The 20,199-nt window shown below is 41.7% G+C and overlaps 2 protein-coding genes across 5 annotated transcripts in view; one reads left to right on the plus strand and one right to left on the minus strand.

Moving 5' to 3' along the window:
• Wdr37 (WD repeat domain 37) overlaps positions 1-916 on the minus strand; it is a 60,580-nt gene extending 59,664 nt beyond the window's left edge. The window contains exon 1 of one of the 3 annotated variants that reach the window (XM_060372735.1): positions 669-916. The gene's annotated coding sequence lies outside the window, so the exon portion shown is untranslated. Of the gene's footprint in view, positions 1-16; positions 247-668 lie in introns of those variants that run through there. The other 2 variants (XM_060372736.1, XM_060372737.1) reach the window with 2 other exon arrangements.
• An 8,467-nt stretch (positions 917-9,383) lies between these two features.
• On the plus strand, positions 9,384-18,540 carry Idi1 (isopentenyl-diphosphate delta isomerase 1). 2 transcript variants are annotated; one of them, XM_021627172.2, is made up of 5 exons: positions 9,388-9,730; positions 11,686-11,858; positions 12,900-12,992; positions 13,331-13,461; positions 16,525-18,540. In XM_021627172.2, the coding sequence occupies exons 1-5, from the start codon at positions 9,594-9,596 to the stop codon at positions 16,840-16,842; spliced, it is 852 nt and encodes a 283-aa protein (XP_021482847.1). In that variant the 5' UTR covers positions 9,388-9,593; the 3' UTR covers positions 16,843-18,540. The 2 variants fall into 2 exon arrangements, with proteins under 2 accessions (XP_060228965.1, XP_021482847.1); XM_060372982.1 differs by lacking the exon at positions 12,900-12,992 and having other exon boundaries at positions 9,384-9,730.
• The last annotated feature ends 1,659 nt before the right edge of the window (positions 18,541-20,199 follow it).

Consider the following 20,199-nt stretch of genomic DNA (forward strand, 5'->3'; position numbering starts at 1 on the left):
CACCCGGACACCTCACCTCCCCCGGGAAGGACGCCAAGCCGGACAGCTGGGAAGATGGCGTCACCTGTCACAGCAGCAGCACTCGCCTCCACCTGGTGCCAGCCCAGGTCGCACTCAACTCGTGGGTCCCCCGACGCAGAGCCCAGGGCAGACCCGGAGCAGCGTGGAAAACCGGCCGATTCCCGCACTGACACGACCCGGCGACGAGAACTGGCGCGCCCGCACTTCCGGTAACCGCGGAAGTCCCACCCCCAGATATGCTCCTAAAACCCACGGACCGGAAGCCCCGCCCCACGCCCAACGGCCGCGGAAGTTCTTTTCTGGTTTCCTTCGCACGGTCCCAGGGGCTCGTTGCGCGCGGGCAGTCTCCCGTTTTAGCTTGTGGCCCTGGGGCGGGTTCCTCGCGACCTCGTCTGTGGCCTGGCTGTTCGCTGAGCCAAAACTCAGCGAGTGACTGCAGGAGAACGAGTATGGCGCCCTCTGGTGGCGCAAGCAGGCCCAGCTCCTCTCCTGTCAGGAGCTTCCCCAAGATGCCAGTGTAGAAGCACCCAAAATCCTACACTCCACACGCACAGTACACGCGATCCTCAGGAATGGCTCCCAGAGGCCCCGGGGCGTCCGTAACGTGGGAAAGGCTACGCGCAGCCTCCAAGGCCGTAGATACTCACCGCTGCAGGGGTTCCGGTGAGGGGTCCACGGTCAGGCAGGTTTTAAGTCCATCTGTCCTTAAAAACTCGCGCAAGCCCAAGAACTGGAAAGGAAAATAACCTATTAAAATGCAAAGTCAAGTGTACTATTTAACGTAATCGCTTTTCAGAATCCCTCAAATCCAACCCGCTTTACAGGCTGAGACTCTGTGGGAGTCTTGCTATCTGGCTGCAGGAGAGCCTGGCGGAGATAGAACTATTAATATTTCAGCTTATCTGCAGAAGATGACTCACCCAGTTTCCTTCTGAAATATCTGATCACCATTGGCTAAGAAGGGAAAACAGAATCAGCTGTTCACTGCAAAAGGTGGGACTTGAGCTGCTTCCCCCCCCCCCCCCCCCCCTTTAATCTAGGTTGGGAAGACCTACATAACAGGCTGGAGCCATTACATAAACATTCTTGTCTTTACGAGCAACTTTAAGAGGATATTTAAAACTCACCTAAAGTAAAGGCATGAAAACATTTTCCTCCTATGTAGGTCAACATTCTTCCACTTTCTATAAAATAAAAGTTCAGATTCAAGAGCAGTAGTGCAATATTTTTGCTGGAGAAGAAACAAATGTATCTTATTTGGAGACACAAATAACTAAAGAATTCTGTACAAGAAAATTTGGAGTTGTTTGTGTAATAAGAATAATCAAAGCTTACCACCAGAAACAATTCTATAAATGAACTAAGGAAAATATTCGACTACTCAGAGAAATTATCGTCAAACTTAGAGGCTGTGATATTTAAGTAAATTTTTATTTAGTAACAACGAATGGATAAGACATCCTGCTGTTAATGGTAGCCAGCAGAAAGCACTGTAAACCACAATTCCATATCCAAGTCACATTGCAATAGGTTTTCAACAAAGCAGCCACATTTAGATGGCACTTAAGACACTCAATGGAAGTATATTTTATCTTTGATACATGTTTCTTTGAATAGAAAATAAGGTAGTTTGGATAAAATGCCCCCCCCCCCCCGTAGGCCCATAGGGAGTGGCACTAATAGGAGGTGTGGCCTTGCTGGAGGTAGGTGTGGTTTTGATGGAGGAAGTGTGTGCCTACGGGCAGTCTTGTTGAGGTCTCAGAAGCTCAAGCCTGGCAGGTGCCTCTCAGTCTCCTGCTGCTGCCAGCAGATCAAGATGAAGAACTCTCAGCTACTTCTCTAGCATGCCTTGATGCTGCCATGGTGCTCACCATAACAATAACAGACTGAACCAATTCAACGTTTTCCTTTTTAATAATTCCTGTGGTTTCTCCTCACAGCAATAAAGACCCTAACTAAGACTTAGGGGCTGTAGAGGTGGCTATCTGTTAAGAGCACTGGGTGCTCATGCAGAGGACCCAGGTTCAATTCCCAGCATTCACATGATGGCTCACAGCTGTCTGCAATTCCAGTTCCAGGGGATACAATACCTACTTCTGACCTCCTCAGGTACCAGTAACACATATGGTGTACATACATACATGTAGGCAAAACACTCATACACATAAAATAAGACAAAAAAAAAAAAAACAGCCCAAAGTTACAGAGTAAGAGACAAAAGTGAAACTCTTTGCATGTTAGCCATTTAGAAACAGCTGTATGAATCTGAGTTACATAAAGCAGGCTTATGGATGTATGGAGCACTTGTACTGTGCATTCCAAATCCTACATTTGATCATCTCAAGATTGTATACAAAGACACTATTGTGGAGATATCACCCCCACCCCCCAGTCTCCTGGCAACACCTAAGTAACAGAATCTTCACAAAGTATAGTGTTGAAATGCAAATATTACGATACTGTGTTAGTTTTCTGTTGCTGTGATCAAGATGCCTGAATAAAAAGAAAGAGATGATTTCTTCTGGTACATGGTTTCAGTGGAATTAGTCCATAGTTACTTGTGCATCATAGTAACTATGATATCATAGGATATCATAGTGATAGGAACATTTGGCAGGAAAAAAATTCTTCTCCTAATGTCAGACAAGAAGCAGAGAACAAGGCAAGAAGAGGCCAGGAATAATATACTCTTTCTACTCCTTTTTTGTTTTGGTTTGGTTTGGTTTTGCTTTTTCAAGACAGGGTTTCTCTGTGTAGCCTTGGCTATCCTGGGCTTGCTTTGTAGACCAGGATAGCCTGGAACTCACAGAGATCCGCCTGCCCCTGCTTCCCTGAGTGCTGAGATTGCAGGCATGAGCCACCATGCCTAGCTACGAATAATATAGTCTTAAAGGCTTATCTCCAGTCTTGTGCCCCACCTATAGCACTTCCTGACTCTTCCAAAGTAGCACCCCCATCTAGGGAACATGCACCCGAAATGTGAACCTGTAGAGAACATTCTGTATTCAAACCATAACATTCTGCCCTTGGCCTCCACAGACTCATGGTCACCTTGTAATGCTAAGTGTGTTTAGTCTACTCCCAGGAGTCCCCAGACTCTGTGACAATTCCAAGGTATGCTCCGAAAACTAAGTTCAAGATTTGTTATTTTTTAATTATGTCCGTGTGTTTGATAGATAGGGGAGGGAGGGAGAGAACAGGAACACATGAATATAGGTGTCTGAGGAGTCCAGAAGATGGTATGGATCCCTTGGAGTTATAGGCTATTATAAGCATCTGGATATGGGTTCTAAGAATCAAATTTGGGTCCACTACAAGAGCAGTTCCTGCTGTTAACAGTTGAGCTAGCTACAGGACCTTAAATACTTAAATTCAAGTTTCTTCTGAAACCCAAAACCAGCTTAGCTATGAGCCCTTATTAAAACAAGTTACATCTTCAGACATTCAAAGGCACAAAACAAATATTGCTGTTACTCATGATGAACAGGGAAAGGATTCTAAGGTATAATTCCCAAGTTTCATCTCTGTACACTTCCCATATAGAGGTAGATGTATGATTCTGAAAAGCATAAAGAAGCCTATGCATACAGAGGAGTCTTCTATTGTACATTCAGAATCATGCATTTGGATTGGACCACAGCAAGACCAAAGTTCAGCATGGAAAGCATTAAAATGTGTAGCTCTGTATCTATCTGGGATACAGGGTGGGATTTGGATAGCCTACATGCTTCTTCTCTTTGGGGCTGGTCCCAACCACTGTGGCTTCATTTGGCACATATTCCATATTTCTAGCAACTCCAGCATTCCAGAGTCTCCATTGCAGCTTAAGACTCGCATTCACAGCTTCCTGAATCATCTCTTAGAGGCTGCCTACAGGGGATCCTGACCTGATAAACACCACCTGTCCTCTGAGTCCTTCCTGTGAAATCTTGGTGGAATCCTCCATGACTACAAGTTCTATTTGTCTTTCTGAGCTTGGCTTATGTTACTTAACATGAAGATCTATGGTTCAGTCAGTTTTCCTGAAAACTCTAGGACTTCTTTTTAAAGATACAAATCTCCTTAATGATCATACCCCACTATTCCACAGCCATGAACTTGCTGCTCTTCTCTCCAGACCGCCTGCTTCTCAAACATTTCTCCTCTGCTCTTGACGTCTAGGTCTTACGGTAAATATTTCTAAAAAGCTTCCAGTCATGTAGATCCCTTACTGTAAACACTAAGCTGTCTTGAGTTTTCCCTGCTGAATTAATAGTTAATTAACTTTAAACTTAGCACCTTTGAAACTCTCAGGATGTGGGCAAAAAGTAGACAAATTCTTAGAATGTAATATAAGTGGCCTCTAGTGTGTTACCCAATAGAGTATTTGAAATTTCTGTGACCACTAGAGGCCTCCAAAGCAGTGCCTTTTGCCTGCATTTCTACTCCATTCTGGTCTCCAGAGTTCATACAGAATAATAGAATGTTCTAGGCCATTTCTAGACTACTGCTCCAAAGTCTTACAGACTTCTCCTCAACACAATACCAAAGACGTAAGAACCACACTGGTACTGGGTGTAGTGGCTCAAAGTATAAGGCTCAGACCTTGGCGGCTGAAACAAGATAATCACCAGGAGATTAGACAAGCCTAACTCCAGGCCAATCTGAAGTACAAAGTGAGAACTAAAATCTTTCAACACTAAAAAATCTTTCAACACTGTCAGATAGTAACAGCAATGACTCTGCTTCCTGTGCTTACTAGTTTTTAAGTCTCTCTCACCAAATACCTAACAGATATAACTTTAATGTGGAAGGATTCATTTTGTCTCATGGTTTTTGAGGCTTCTGCACTTGTGGCAAGAGCATGTGGCAACAAGGAGAGGATGGGGTGAGATCCAGCCCGGGTGTGCCTTCAGGGGCCTGCCTCTTCCAGTAGGCCACCTTCTCACCTGTCACCTCTTCTAACATCCCAGGAATACCATTGTTACAAGTCTTTCACACATTAGGCCCCAGGCCAACCTCAGATGGCATACCTTAGGCACTGTCCACCTTTCACTAGAGAGAAGTTCTCTCATTGGCCAGAGATCATCAGGCAAGCTAGGCTGGTTGGCCAGAAAGTACCAAGGATTTATCTATCTCTGCCTCCCCAACTCTGGGTTTACCAGCATACCCTACCATGCTCAATTTTTTTTGTTTCTTTGACTGTTGATTGTTTTTGAGGCTGGTTTTCACCTTGGCTTCACTCATAGCTCAAGAAGTCCATTTGTCTCTACCTCCTGACTGCTAGGATTAAGGTGTGCACCACCAGACTGGCTCATGCCCATCTTTTTTTATGTGGCTTCTGGGAATCAAACTCAAGTCTTTATGTTTGTACCTCAACATTTAAGCCATCTCCCCACCCTTCAACTGCTGTGTTTTAAGAATATTGTCTTTCAACCTAATCTCTCTCTCACACACGCGCACACACACTCACACACACACACACACACATTACATTGTTACATTGTCACCCCCACCAAAGGATTCCAAATACTCATAAGGACATAAGGTAATAGAATAATCAAGCAGGCTTGTGGCTCAGTTCTATAGCCACACTACTTAGAAACTTGAGATGGAAGGATCACAAGTTCAGTGACTGTCTGGGATACAGAAAGAGTTGAAGGCAAACCTAGGTAATTTAGTGAGAAGCTATTTCAAAGTTCTGAAAGTGAAAAGAGAGGGCTGGGTATGTAGTCCAGTGGTACAATGCTAACCTAATGTCCATGAGGCCCCAGGCTTGATCTTCAACAATGGGTATACTAAAGCCTCTGCAGTGCCTAGGCCTTTACTGTAACACTATTGAATAGTCTTGAAACTGGGTGTGTTAATTAGCTTCCCATTGCTGTGATTGAAGACCCTTGAAAACAAAGGAGGAAATACTAATTTTGGTTCATCATTAAAGAAGTTTCAGTCCATGGTCACTAGGCGGTATTGACTTTGAACCTGTGGGAATAGGAAGGTGGTCATCATGACAGAGAGGATATAACAGAGCAAAACTGATCACTCTACTAAAGACAAGGGCATGCGCAAAAACAAAATATAATCTTCAAGAATGTATTTCCAGTAACCAAGTTCCTCCAACTAGGTTCTAACCTAAAACTTTCCATTATCTCCTAACAGTTCCTTCAGTTGCCAGTGCTATAAGGGATAATCCATTGATAAGATCATGATGCTCATACTATCATAACCCAGGCTCAACCTCTGACTCTAGCTATTCTGCTGCACTGGGGACCAAATCTTCCATACATGACCTCTGTGGGTCATTTTCTATCCAAACCATGAACAGTAAAGAAAAAGATTTTCCATAAATTTGTATTTCTTTTTAAGATTTTAAAAATAAAATCTGTTGGTTGGATTATTCTGCCACTTTGTTTCTTGCCTCATTGTCCATAAGTACATAAAACTGCTTACAAAACTACTTATAATGTAATAATGCAATCGTTGAAGAAAACCTCTGAAATAATGCCAATGGTTCAATATGTACACTGCGATAATATTTAATTAGAAAAGAAAGCAATAATTTTATTTCTAAAGTCCTATATTGCTCCATTTCTGCTTATCCTTTGAACCTTGTACTCACGTTCTTAGTATTGTTGATTGGACCAGAACGGGATTCTGACACAAAGATAGAAATCTAAAGCAAGCAACCCATAACAAAGGCCAATTCAAAAAGAGTGCAGGGCTCTCCAAATAAATCTTCTAGAAAGTTCCATTAAAACAAAGGGCATCTAGCAATTGGGACTAACGTTAAGAGACCTGAAAAGCTGAAGAGTCCCCAGGAGGAAGACAATAACCATGAAGTACTGGAAAACTCAAAGCTCAGTAATCCAGTTTGAAGTTATGAAATGTTGCTGAGATTCCCTGAAATATTGGAGCCCAGACCTGTGAGGTCCAAAAATCCAAAACAACCCAACCAGGCACAAGAGGCCAGCAAAGCAAGATCTTCATTTGAATCAGGTAGCAACCCTGACCAGTCAGGGACAACAGGACGGACTTGGGAGCTGACCCTGTCCTTGAATATCCATCTTAGTATTTAAGCAGATGACAAAAATTTACTGTACTCAGATCAATCAGGGCCACAGAACAGGTTCAGGAGCTAAGCTGTGACCCAGGGCCAGAAAGCTACAGAGTTTTTAATCCTGAAATCCACAAACATCTGTGCCAAGTTATCCCACCAATCAGGATTCAGGATAAGGGACTTCCTTAGGAACACGTCTTTGTGGTACACTTATCCTGTTCCCATTGATTGGATTATTGAACTGTATGGGTGGTCGGTAGTGGGTTGACTTACCTAGCCTTTGTGTCTCAATTTGCCAATGAGGATGTCAGTTACACACATACATGTCTCTTTATGTCTAGCATGATGTCAGTTACCCAGGAAGGTCTTGGGAACTTAAACTTTATTTGACCCCTATTCAAAATGGAAGTTTTATGCAAAATGGCTTCAGTTTGGTTTCTTCTTACGGAAACTATCTTCCTTCCAACCTTTAAAGACACACACAGCTAAAGTACCTTTTCTGGACTACTAAGTTTTACTTACCTTGTCTTTATAACCCCTCTTTTTTTTCCCCCTAACATTCTTTTGGCCAAATACAAACATAGATTAAAATATTTCATGCCAAGAATGGTGGTGCATGCCTGAAATCAGCACTTAGGAAGCCCAGGCAGGAAGCTTGTGAGTTTAATACCAGCCTAAGGCTATATCACAGCTCAAATACTTTTCTCTGCAATGGAGAAATACTTAGTTTAAAGCCAGCCGGAAGCTACATGATATTTCAAACACTGTCCTTGCCAAAGAGAAAAACCATTAGTTCAAGGCTAATCTGGATTACTTACATATCTTCAGCTTAGTCTGTGATGCAGAGCGCAATACCTCATCTTCAAAAACTCCAGTCACGGGCCTTTTGTTGGGTCATTTGAGAAAATGCTCCCACTTTTAAGATTTTAAATTTTTTATGTGAATGAGTATTTCATATATGTATGTGCACCACATGTGTACATATATGCCTGCATATATGTATGTGTACCACATGTGTGCTCAATGTTAGTGGAGGCCAGAACTAGGTGTCAGACCCTCAGAACTGGAGTTATAAATGATGGTAATCTGTCATGTGGGTGCTGCTAACCCCATCCAGCGCCTCTGCAAGAGCAGCCATTTCTTGGCTAAGCCATTTTATCTAATGTGACCTCCTCCCCATCTTGATCAGAAAAGCTGAGTCTTCTGATGGAGAAGAAAAAAAAAAAAAGCCTGCTGCAAATTATTTCAAACAGTTGTATCCGGCATAAAACCTACAGGATTAATACTGCAGTCGTGTGTACCTGTGCAGCTTCCTCATGATGCCCGTGGAGTATTCAGATCTGGCTGGTGCTAGCATAAAGGGAGCCCAGTTGGTTGTTTGGCTGTTTGGTTGGCAGTCCTTTGCTCAAAAAATTTTGAGTGCCAGAGACGGGGGTTATCTATTAATTAAACAATCAACTCCCGCTTTGCATTTCAGCTCATATAAAGGAAAAATAACATAAAGAGAAATATTTATAATTATTATAACCATTATCAATGATTTAATAGCATTTACCAGTGTTTTAACAATACTTCATTCCTGTCTTAGACCCCAGGAAAAAGTGCCTAATGTGTGATAATATTGGTGATATTAATGTGATTGCTTGACAGTGAATAATGAAATGTATCAACATTTGGAAGACTTGCTTAATTCAGTAACTTAATCAAATGGCTAATTCATGTTACAAAAATCATACATAGGAAATCTACTTTTAAATGTTCCAAATATGTATTTGAGTCCCACAGATACTGGGCTGGGAAGAGGGTTTGGGTGAAGTGTGAAAACAAAGACCTGAGCTCAGATCCCTAGCAACCATGGAAAAAGCCAGGCATCTCAGTGTGCATGTATAACCCCAAACTGGGGAGAAGTATAACCCCAAACTGGGGAGAAGCATGAGGATTTGCTGGCCATTCATTCATTCATTCGGTTTTTCAAGACAGGGTTTCTCTGTGTAGCTTTGGCTGTCCTGCACTCGTTTTATAGACCAAGGTGGCCTCGAACTCCAGAGATCCTCTTGCCTCTGCCTCCCTGAGCGCTGGGATTCCAGGAGCGCGTCCAGCTGCTTTTTCTTAACTTCCACCAAGATCAACTCAGGCGCTGTCCAGTGAGAAAACTGCCCGGCGGGAGGCGTCTGACATCATCACGCACAAACACCCCTCGGGCGTCAGAGGTCATGCCCTGGTTTTTGCCTCCAGCTATTGGCGTATCCGGGCATGGTCGAAGGTGCCATTGGCTGACGACCGACTAAGCCACACCCTCCTCAAGACACCGCCCCAGTAGGGAAACTTCCCCACCGGGGAGCAGCGGGGCGTGCGGACCGTCTGAGCGGCCCACCAGGGGTCCTCGACAACCCCGTCGCGGCCCAGGCCCGCCGCCCCTTCTCGCGACCCCCAGCGCCTCTTCCAGAGCCACGCGTCGGGGAGGTGGTGCCACCGCGCGCCAGCCTCGCGCGGCCGTGACGTCAGGAGGGCGCTAGCGTGGCAATTGGCTGAGGGCATGTGGCGCGGAAGGGCGCTGGCGCGAGTGATTGGACGGGCCTCTAGGGGGCGGGCCCCGGAGGCGGGACTTGCAGCGGAGGGAGTTAAAATCCGGCGGCCCGCCGGGCTCCGCGGCGTCTCTCGCTGGAATATCTGGTAAGGGGTTCCCTGTGTTGGGCGAAGGATGGCGCCAGGCGGCCGGGAGGGCGGGGTGGCGTTGTGGGGCCGAGCTGACAGGGCTTCCCAGCTCGGTTTGCCACGGTGGGCCTTTGACGTTTGGACGCCCGGGACTGTTCCCTCCGTCTGGGCATCACTACCCTTGGGCTGGGTGCGTGGTCCTGGAAAGCGTTGGGTGGTCGGCTGCGTCCCAGGGGCTGTCGGGGGTGAGGCCCGAGGAGCGATCCGACGGTCTGAAAAAAACTGCTGCCGTTCCTAGACCTTGGGGAGCTGACTCCAGAAAACCTGGTCTTCACTCCTGTGTGGAGCACTTCACTTGTCTTCTTCCAAAAACCAGTAAATAAGTCGACTCCTAAGCTGCCTTCCTGTAGCTAAAGGAAAGGCTTGCAGGTGTTGTGGTTGATAAATGTCTGGGTGAATTTTACAGAGAGATGGAAACGCTTCTCTGTGTTCCTAGATCTTTTTCTTGAGTTCGGTGATGTGCATTTGTATTTTCTACGACTCATCTTTTTTTAAAAATTATTATTAATTACAGTTTATCCACTTTGTGTCCCACCTGTAGCCCCTCCCTCGTCCCCTCTCAATCCCACCCTCCCTCCCTCTTCTCCACCCATGCCCCCTCCCCCAGTTCACGGATAGGGGAGGTCCTCCTCCCCTTCCATCTGATTCCACGACTCTTCTTTAAGTGGATGAGAAAATGTCACTCTATCCTGTCATCATGAAGTTCTTTCTTTATATCCTGGCGTTATGAGTTAAAGGCTAATTATTTCAGAAAGCTTAGTAATTCCACAAGAATACAATCTGCCTTAGTGAGTATTTTAAATTAGTCTATGAACGTTGTAAATATATCCTGTGAGTTTAAGTCCACTTTTCACATCTTATGTAATCATTAAGCTCATTTGTTTTTTTGTTTTGTTTTGTTTTTTTTGGTATTCAATATTTTTAGCCTCATTGCCATCAGTGACTTCTGACATTCCCCTTTCTCTCACTTAGTTGAATCTCTACTCTATTTACTTTTAGAAATGTTAGGTAGCCATTTCTGTACTTCTTTATTTAAACCCCGTATATGTTCAGTGATATGTTTCAACTCCATTAATCTATATTTTTAAAAGTAGAGCACATGGAATCTTCAAAATAAATAGTGTGGAAAAACTTAAAAAAAAAACTGGGAAGACATGTAAGGTATTCTATTCTGAAGAATACAGAGATTAGAGAGGTCTCCTTGAATATAATGAATAAAATTTTCTCCTCTTCATCAAGAAATATTATCTATAGACTGACTGCTTTGGGGAGATTTGACAAAATAGTTGCATAAATCTTTTCTAACTAGGAGCCCAGGTTGAAATTTGCACTACATCTTACTGGGACATTGATTAAATGATTGGGAACTGGACTTTGTAAACTGGATTTCAATTAACATTGGTGTGTGGCATTTGATAGCAGTTGTGCTAAGAAAGAGAACGGCAAAAAAAAAAAAGAAAAAGAAATAACTTTGCATGACTGTGGGGACATGTAATTGAAAATCCAAAGACTTGTGGAAAAATAGAGGAGGAAAAGTTAGGTTGGAGCCAGATCATGCATGAATAAATATATTAAAAATACACAAAGGAAAAAGAATTGACTTCCCAATGCTACAAGAGATGTGAGTTCAATTATTTGGATAGAACATTGAGTTTGCCATTTTAGAGCAAATGTTATAAAAGACTAGTTGTGATTGTAAGAGAAAAGATGGACAAGATAGGGTTGAGTGTTTGGCCAGTGGCATTCTTAAAGAAGCCCCATGGAGGGCCTGTGATGCTGCAGATGGGAAGAGTAAGCGTAATTGTATTTGCTTGTGGTTGAATTAGTTCCTCTGCTCAAATCTAGATCTGCTTCTTTACTACATTTATATGCCATTTAGAAAACTATAATATAATGACTTTTCTCAATGTTAGTATTCTAGGTCAGATCAGACATTCTGTCGCAATGCCTGAAATAAATACCAACCATCTTGATGAACAACAGGTTCAACTTCTAGCAGAGATGTGTATTCTTGTTGACGAAAATGACAATAAAATTGGGGCTGACACCAAGAAAAATTGTCACCTAAATGAAAACATTGACAAAGGTACTGTTTTAAAGTATTTTTTGTTATAAAGTGATTTGTTTAGACATTTCTAATTACTGAGAAAAATATTGAAATAAAAGGAATGCTTTTTCTTTGGGCGGTTAGAGAGGGTCTCACTATGTAACTCTGACTAGATGGTACTCACAGAAATCTGCTTCCCAAAATACTGAGAGATCCCTTTCTTTTTTTTTTTCTTTCTTTCTTTCCTTCCTACTTTCTTTCTCTCCTTCCTTCCTTCCTTCCTTCCTTCCTTCCTTCCTTCGTGTGTGTGTGTGTGTGTGTGTGTGTGTGTGTGTGTGTGTGTGAATGTATGTATTTGAACCACGTGCATGCCTGGTGCTCACAGAGTTCAGTAGAAGGTAATAGATAATCTGGAACTGGAGCTACAGGTGTTTGTGAGCCATCATGTGGGTTCTAGGAATCAAATGTGGGTCTTCTAAAAGCACAGTGAGAACTCTTAACCACTGAGCCATCTCTTTAGCCCTGAGAGATCCATTTCTTAATGATCTTTTACCTTTCATTCCAGTTAAATAGTGTAGAAATAAAATCTACTTTGCTATCTCTCCTTTAATTTAATTTTTGCTACCTCTCCACTTTAATTTAATTTTATTTAATTTATTAAGCAGCTTCAGAATTATTCTGGGCTTATAAAAAGAATAGATTATTAACAGTATTAACAGTACTCAAACCTGTCTTTTTGAAGACTGGAGAGAGAAGTAGGTGTTGAATGGAAACATGAACCTACACACACACACACACACACACACACACTGCAGGATACAAAATGGTCTGGGTTAACTCTTTCTGAAAGATCATTTGGCCTATATCAAAGCTGCCAACCTTGCTATTTCTTTCACTTGGTGACTGAGTCTTACTGGTTCTCTGGAACTGTTCTCCATAACAGCTATACAGAAATTCCTGTCAGAAGACTGGAAAATAGCAGAGCTATTAGCAAGTTGCTAATCATATTCTCAACTGCAAGAGGGAAAATAGGACAAATAACTGGCATTTTCTAACCAACCATACTTGTTTTGTTTTTAGGATTATTACATCGAGCTTTTAGTGTCTTTTTATTTAATACTGAAAATAAGCTCCTGTTACAGCAGAGATCAGATGCTAAAATTACCTTTCCAGGTTAGTATACTTAATGAACAAGGTAGATTTTGCTTAGAACTATATTTAAACTGACTGAACTTTTGAAACTCTGGGGTCGAAAAGGAACAGCCAGACAAATGGCTTCATTATTGTGTTAATTAATAAGTTTATACAATGAGTATAATTTTAATATCTGAATTATCTATATATTTTGATCTTGATTAAGAAAGCATTAAAACCTCTAACTGTCTTTTAGAAAATACTAGTGGGAGCCCATTGTAACAGATTTAAAACTCTAATTACTTATAAAACTTTTTCTTGATTTTTCAGGCCTGATTTGAAAAAAAATTTTCTTTGTTCATATTAATACTTTCCAGGTTGTTTCACCAATAGTTGCTGTAGTCATCCCTTAAGTAATCCACGTGAGCTTGAAGAAAACAATGCCACCGGTGTAAAGCGAGCAGCACAGAGGCGCTTAAAAGCTGAATTGGGAATCCCCTTAGAAGAGGTAATCAGTCATACTGAACAATCTGCAGCTGAAATCTAAGCATGTTAAGACACTGATTGATTACCAAAAAGAAATTTTCAGCAACGCTTTGAGTACACCCCAGTGTTGTACATTCCTGGCTAGTACTCTTCCACTAAGCTCCAGGCCAATAATTCTGTTTTGAGACAGAGTTTAACTATGCCCCAGCTGCCCTTAAATTCTTCATCCTTCCTGCCACAGCCTCCGAATTGCTGGGGTTACAGTAGTACGGAGTCTGTAGTTTGTGACTTCCTGATTTATGAAATTAGCCCTTCAATCGGACTATTATGTACATTTTTATTGTTTTGTTTTTTTAGACACTATCTTGCTCCACAGCTCATTGGCCTTCAGTACACAATATTCTTGTTTTTGCATCCTAACTGCTGGGATTCCAGCTAAATTGTTTTATTTCTCTCTCTTTAAAAAAAAAAATACCATTCTAGATTTGTTTTATCTTCTTGTATGTATGAGTCTTTTGCCAACAGTAATGTGCACCAAATATATGCCTAGTGCCCAAAAAGACCAGAAAGAATGTGTTAGATTACCAGAAACTGGAGTAGCAACTAGTTCTGAGTCACCATGTGCATGCTAGAACCCAAACCTGAGTCTTCTAGAAGAGCACGTGATAGGTACTGTCTCTCCAGCCTCTTGTTTAAAAATTTTAATACCTAGTTTTTCTTTATGTCCGTGTTTTTTCTGCTTGTGTGTCTTGTGTGCCATGTATGTGCAGTGCTAGAAGAGACCAAAACCCTGAGTCCTGTGGAAGAACAGATAGTACCTTTAACTGCTATCTCCCCAGCCTCCCTCTTTTTTTGGGGGGAGGGGCAGATACAATGGCTCTCATGTAGCTCAGGCTGACCTTGAGCTCACTTTGTAGCTGAAGATGATCTTGATCTGATGATCTGCCTGCCTTCGTTTTCCTAGTGCTCAGAATATAAGTACCATGCCTAGTTTATGTGGTGCTGGGGATGGAACCCAGGGTATCATCCATGCTTGCCAAGCCCTAACTGAGCTAAGTCCCAGCATGGAGGAGGCAGAGGTAGGTGGTTCTCTCTGAGTTTCAGGCCAGTCTTATCTACACGTAGAGTTCTAAGCTAGCCAGGGCTACATGGTGAGACCTTGCCTCAAAAATGAAAGAATGAAGGAACAATTAGAAAGAACTATTCCAAGGAAAGAAAGGGTTATTTAAATAAATGAGATTTGTGGTTCATATTCCTAAGGATGTCCACAAGAAATCATTCATCTCTGATTTGATCAATTATAATAGCCAACCTTATAGACTCGAACAAAACTATGACCATCATTTTAAGAAACCCGAATTTAGGGCTAGCTAGCCTTTAGCTCACTGTGTAGACCAAGCTAGCTTTGAACTTTGCCTGCCTCAGCTTCTAGCCACAATGGTGGAACTAAAGGAGTACACCATCATGCCTGACTAAATTGTCCTCTTTAAAGATTAAGACAAAGTGTCTCATTTATTTTTTATTAATTACAATTTATTCACTTTGTATCCAAGCTGTAGCCCCCATCCCTCCTCCCCTTCCAATCCCACCTTTCCTCCCTCTTCTCTTATGCCCCTCCGCAAGTCCCCTGATAAGAGAGGTCCTCCTACCCATACATCTGACCCTAACCTAGCAGGCATCATCAGAACTGGCTGCATTGTCTTCCTCTGTAGACTGGTAAGGTTGCTCCCCCCCCCCCCTCAGGGGGAGGTAATAAGAGTCAACCACTGAGTTCATGTCAGAGACAGCCCCTGTTCCCCTTACTAGGGTAGCCCACTGACATGGGCTACATCTGTACAGGGGTTCTAGGTTATTTCCATGCATGGTCCTTGGTTGGAGTATCAGTCTCAGAAAAGACCCCTGTGCTCAGAGTTTTTGGTTCTGTTGCTCTCCTTGAGCTCCTGTCCCATCGAAGTCTTTCTATCTCTCCCTTCTTTCATAAGATTCCCTGCACTCCGCCCAAAGTTTGGCTCTAAGTCTCAGCATCTTCTTTAATACCCTGCTAGGTAGAGTCTTTCAGAGGTCCTCTGTGAGGGCTCCTGTTCTATTGCCTTTTTTCTCCCTCTTCTAATGTCCAACCCATTTGTTTTTCTGAATGAGGATCGATCCTCTCATCCAGGGTCCTCCTCCTTGCTTAGCTTCTTTAGGTGTACAGATTTTAGTATGTTTATCCAATATTATATGTCTAATATTCACTTATAAGTGGAGTATATACCGTGTGTGTCTTTCTGTTTCTAGGATACCTCACTCAGGATGATCTTTTCTAGTTCCCATCATTTACCTGCAAATTTCATGATTTCCTTGTTTTTAATTGCTGAGTAGTATTTCATTGTGTAAATGTAGACATTCAAAACAGTAATTTCCATATAGTAGAATAGTACTTTAAAAGCTCTGATTGTAGGCTAGGTGGAGGTGGCACATGCCTTTAATCCCAGTACTCAGGAGGCAGGCAGAACTTTGTGAGTTGAGAGCCAGTCTATTCTACACAGTAAGTTCCAAGACAGCCAGAGCTGTTAAACAGAGAAACTGTCTCAAAAAAAAAAAAAAAAAAAAGCTCTGATTGCAAAATTATGCTGCTGTCATTCAACATACTGTTAAAAGGACTGGAGAGATGGCTCAGCAGTTAAGAGCACTGGCTCCTCATCCAGAGGATCCAACATGGTAGCTCACAATCCTCCGTAACTCCAGTTCCAGGAGATCAGTTGCCCTCTTCTTGTCTCCCAGGGTACCAGGCACACAACTGATACACAGATATATATGCAGACGAAACACTCAGATACACAAAAAATAAATTAACAAAACAAGATATCCTTTAAATGTGTTAATTTTAGGTTATCTTTTGTCATTAGTTATCTTTTCTTTGTTTTTTTGAGATGCTGTCTCACTGTGCATCCTTATCTAGCTTTGAACTTACTATGTCGAGCAGACTGGCCTCAAACTCAGAGCCGCTTAGCTCTGCCTCCTCAGCGCTGGGATTAAAGACATGCATCACTTTGCCCATCCTCATCGATAATATTACTAACTGATTTTTCTTTTTATGTTGTAGGTTGATCCAAATGAAATGCATTATCTAACACGAATTTACTACAAGGCCCAATCTGATGGTATCTGGGGTGAACATGAAATTGACTATATTTTGTTTCTGAGGAAGGATGTAACTTTGAATCCAGATCCCAATGAGATTAAAAGCTATTGTTATGTATCAAAGGAAGAACTCAAAGAAATTGTGAAGAGAGCAGCCAGTGGTGAAATTAAGTTAACTCCATGGTTTAAAATTATTACAGACACTTTTCTCTTTAAATGGTGGGACAACTTAAACAATTTGAGCCAATTTGTTGACCATGAGAAAATACATAGAATGTGAACGTGTAAATGATGTGAAAATTTTTCTACCTAGTAAGAATGGTTTGGTTTTAAATTGGGCTCCTTTCCATGGCACATAGGAATTTTACAACCAGAATTCGTTTGAGAAAAAAACCCAACTGATTTTCAGTTTTGTAGTATATCTATGTGCACTGATATTTGTAAAAGACATTTATGAGAGGTTATTCTGAAATTATTCCATAAATAAAAACAATTTAGCCTGTCCAAATATATGGCTGTGACAAGATTGAAGAATTAAGAGAACTCATTTTTTACATTTTGACAAACATTTTCAGAACACTTTCCTATTAGCCACGTATTTTTTATAGCATTAAATTTTATCGTAGGCCTGTAAATGAGCTGCTTCAGAACAGCACTAATAGATTAAGTGGGCAGGGCTGGGGATACAGTTCAGTGGTGCTATGATTACTTTGCAGACGTGATGGCATGGGTTGTTAGTCGCTAAGCCCAAAGATAATTACAACAATAACAATGACAGAACAGGGTCAAGGAAGAGCCAGTAATATCCTGCAGTCTTCACATGGGATGATTAATTTCAGGACCCCCTTCACAACCAAAACTCTGGATGTTCAAGATTTGCATAAAACTTATGCATACCTTCTGTCACACTTCATACTTCTCCAGGTTGATTGTAGCACTAACCGCAGTGTAAATGTTAACAAGGATTATTATACAATGCTTTATAGGGAAAAGTTGCATGTGTATTAAGATCAAATGTTAATGTACAATTTCTATGAGCCCCTGGATGTTTGACCCACAGATGAAAGGCCAGTTCCGTATACTAATTTCTGTCATTCTCAGTTGATTTTGTGCTTTAACCATTCTGAAATTATTTTACTATTGAAAGTTAACTATTTGTTGGTAATGGTAACTAACTCAGTTAACTGCTGTTTAGCAAAATCTGTTTACAATTATAGTGGAAGAGATGTTAAGTCATAAGGTGGGAGTGAGTTCTACTTTGCAAGAGTTGAGAAAACCTTCAGCACTACCATCCATCACTGGGGTTGGATCATGATGTAGGGGTCTGACCTGTGTTTGGATGTTTCTGAACCCTGTACATGCAGTATCAATTAGCAGCCTTTTGTAAAGACAACCACAAAATAAAAAATAAAACTGGGGCAGGGTGTTGAGACAGGGTTTCTCTGTAGCCCTGGCTGTTCTAGAACAGTCTGCAGAGCAGGATATCTTCTCAGAAAGCCACCTCCCTCCAAGTGGGAGGTTAAAGGCATGCACCAGCATGCCCAGCAACAACCAAAAGTTTAATGGATGATACCACGTGTTCTCTAGCAGAAAGAGACACCTCTCGTAGCAAACCACTCACTGTTCTATATAGTCAGGGCATTTTAAAGGTGGAAGTGGGAGGGATAGCAATGAGGAAGTTTAAGATGAGTAAGTTAACATTACAGAATAGACATATATTAAGATTTTGACGTTATAGACTAGGTATATATTGGCATTGTGACTTGATTGAAGTACTTTTTAAAACTTGCCATGGGTGTGTCAGATTTGAGCTCTTCAAACAGCTTTATTCTTAAATGCTGTATAATGAATAATTTTTTTCTTACAAAAATTTTATAAATTTAATTTTTCCCTAACTCGGAACAGTTGTTTTATCATTGGAGATATGGCTATGTATCAACTATTTATTGAAAATTAAAAATAAATTATTTTAATATTGTCTGCTTTGTTAATATCTGAATACACTAGTAAAAGCACTACCATACAAGTCGATGGCCTGACTTCAGTCCCTGAAACCTTCATAAAAATTAGGGTGTAGTGGCACACATAATCTCAGCATTCCTAGGGTGACATAGGAGGCAAAGATGGAAACTTGGCAGAAAGCTAGAATGTAAGGAGACCCACCTCAGAACAAGGTAGAAGGACTGCTCCAGTCTTCACTTTTTCTTTTATTTTGCAAGGGAAGAACAAGTTCATGTTTCATGTTGCTTTATAGATAGGAAAAAATGTTCTATGGATAAGGTGCCCTGACATGGAAAATTTAGACTGAAAAGAAAACAGTTTTCCTATTTTATTTTACATATATGAGTGTTTTGCCTGCATGTATGTATACATGGCATATGCCTGTAGAGTGGGACAGGACATCGGATCCCCTGGAGCTAGGCTTGCAGGTGGTTGAAAACTGTCGGATGTGAGTGTTGGGACTAAACTCAGGGCTTCTGCAAGAGTCATCTTTCCAGATGTAAAATTTAGATTTTTTGTTCTTGTAGACTTGCCAGGTAGCTATTGTGGTAATTTGCCTAGCATGCCCTGGTTTGGATCCTGGAATTGTTATCTGCACAAAAGAGAAAGACAGGAAGAGATGGGATGGGATTGCATAGGGAGGAAGGGGACAGGGAGGAGGTGGAGAAGAGAAAGAGGTGTTGTTCTTAGGACAGTGTTACTCAACTGATAGTAGACTAATGCAAACTGTACCGCAATTGAGTACAACTGAGACGAGAATTTTTATATCCAGTGATCAATGTGATAAACAATGTTAGTGATAGACGTGTTTTAGTTAGGATGATGAAATTATTGCTGTGATGAAATACCAAAAGAAACTTGGGAAGGGAAAGGAAGGGTTTATTTGGTTTATGTTTCCACATCACTGTTCATCATCAAAAGAAGTTAGGAACTCGAGCAGGGCAGGAGCCTGGAGGCAGGAGCTGATGCATGAAGCCATGGAGGGTGCTCCTTACTGGCTTGCTTATGACTTGCTCAGCCTGCTTTCTTATAGAACCCAGGGACCAGTACAGGGATGGGACCATCTATAATGGACGGATCCCCATTGGTCATTAATTGAGAAAATGCCATAACTGCTGGAACTTACGGAGACATTTCCTCAACTGGAGGCTCCTTCCTCTCTGATGACTCTTCTGTAAAGTTAACACAAAACCAGTGAATACAGATATTTTCCACAGAGAGCTGCTGAACATCCATGAGGTTCTTTGATACAGGGGGTAGAGCAGTTTTCCACAAGTTCTATGAAAGAATTATTGGCAAAATGAAGACACAGTAATAGATTTAAGAACTGACTTTTAAATACTAGTCTTCAGGCTGGTACATGGCCTCTCATTCAGACTGCTTCATTCGTATCTGCAACTCCCCAAGAGCTAGAAGAAAGAGGCAAAATGTTTGGATTATCCTAGAACCATCCTGTCAGTGAAGAGAAACTCACCTGTTACATTATCTCTGAATAGGTGAAATTAAAATGAAATATCTAGGAAAACTACATAGCTATGGTTACAACCTGTCAAATGGCAGTTCTTGCCTCTAACAATAAAACTGTCAGCTATAAAGAATTTCAAGACAGCACTCAGAAAAATGAAAAGGAGCTGAG

The sequence above is a fragment of the Meriones unguiculatus genome, chromosome 19 (assembly GCF_030254825.1).
Source record: "Meriones unguiculatus strain TT.TT164.6M chromosome 19, Bangor_MerUng_6.1, whole genome shotgun sequence".
NCBI classification, from domain to species: domain Eukaryota; kingdom Metazoa; phylum Chordata; class Mammalia; order Rodentia; family Muridae; genus Meriones; species Meriones unguiculatus.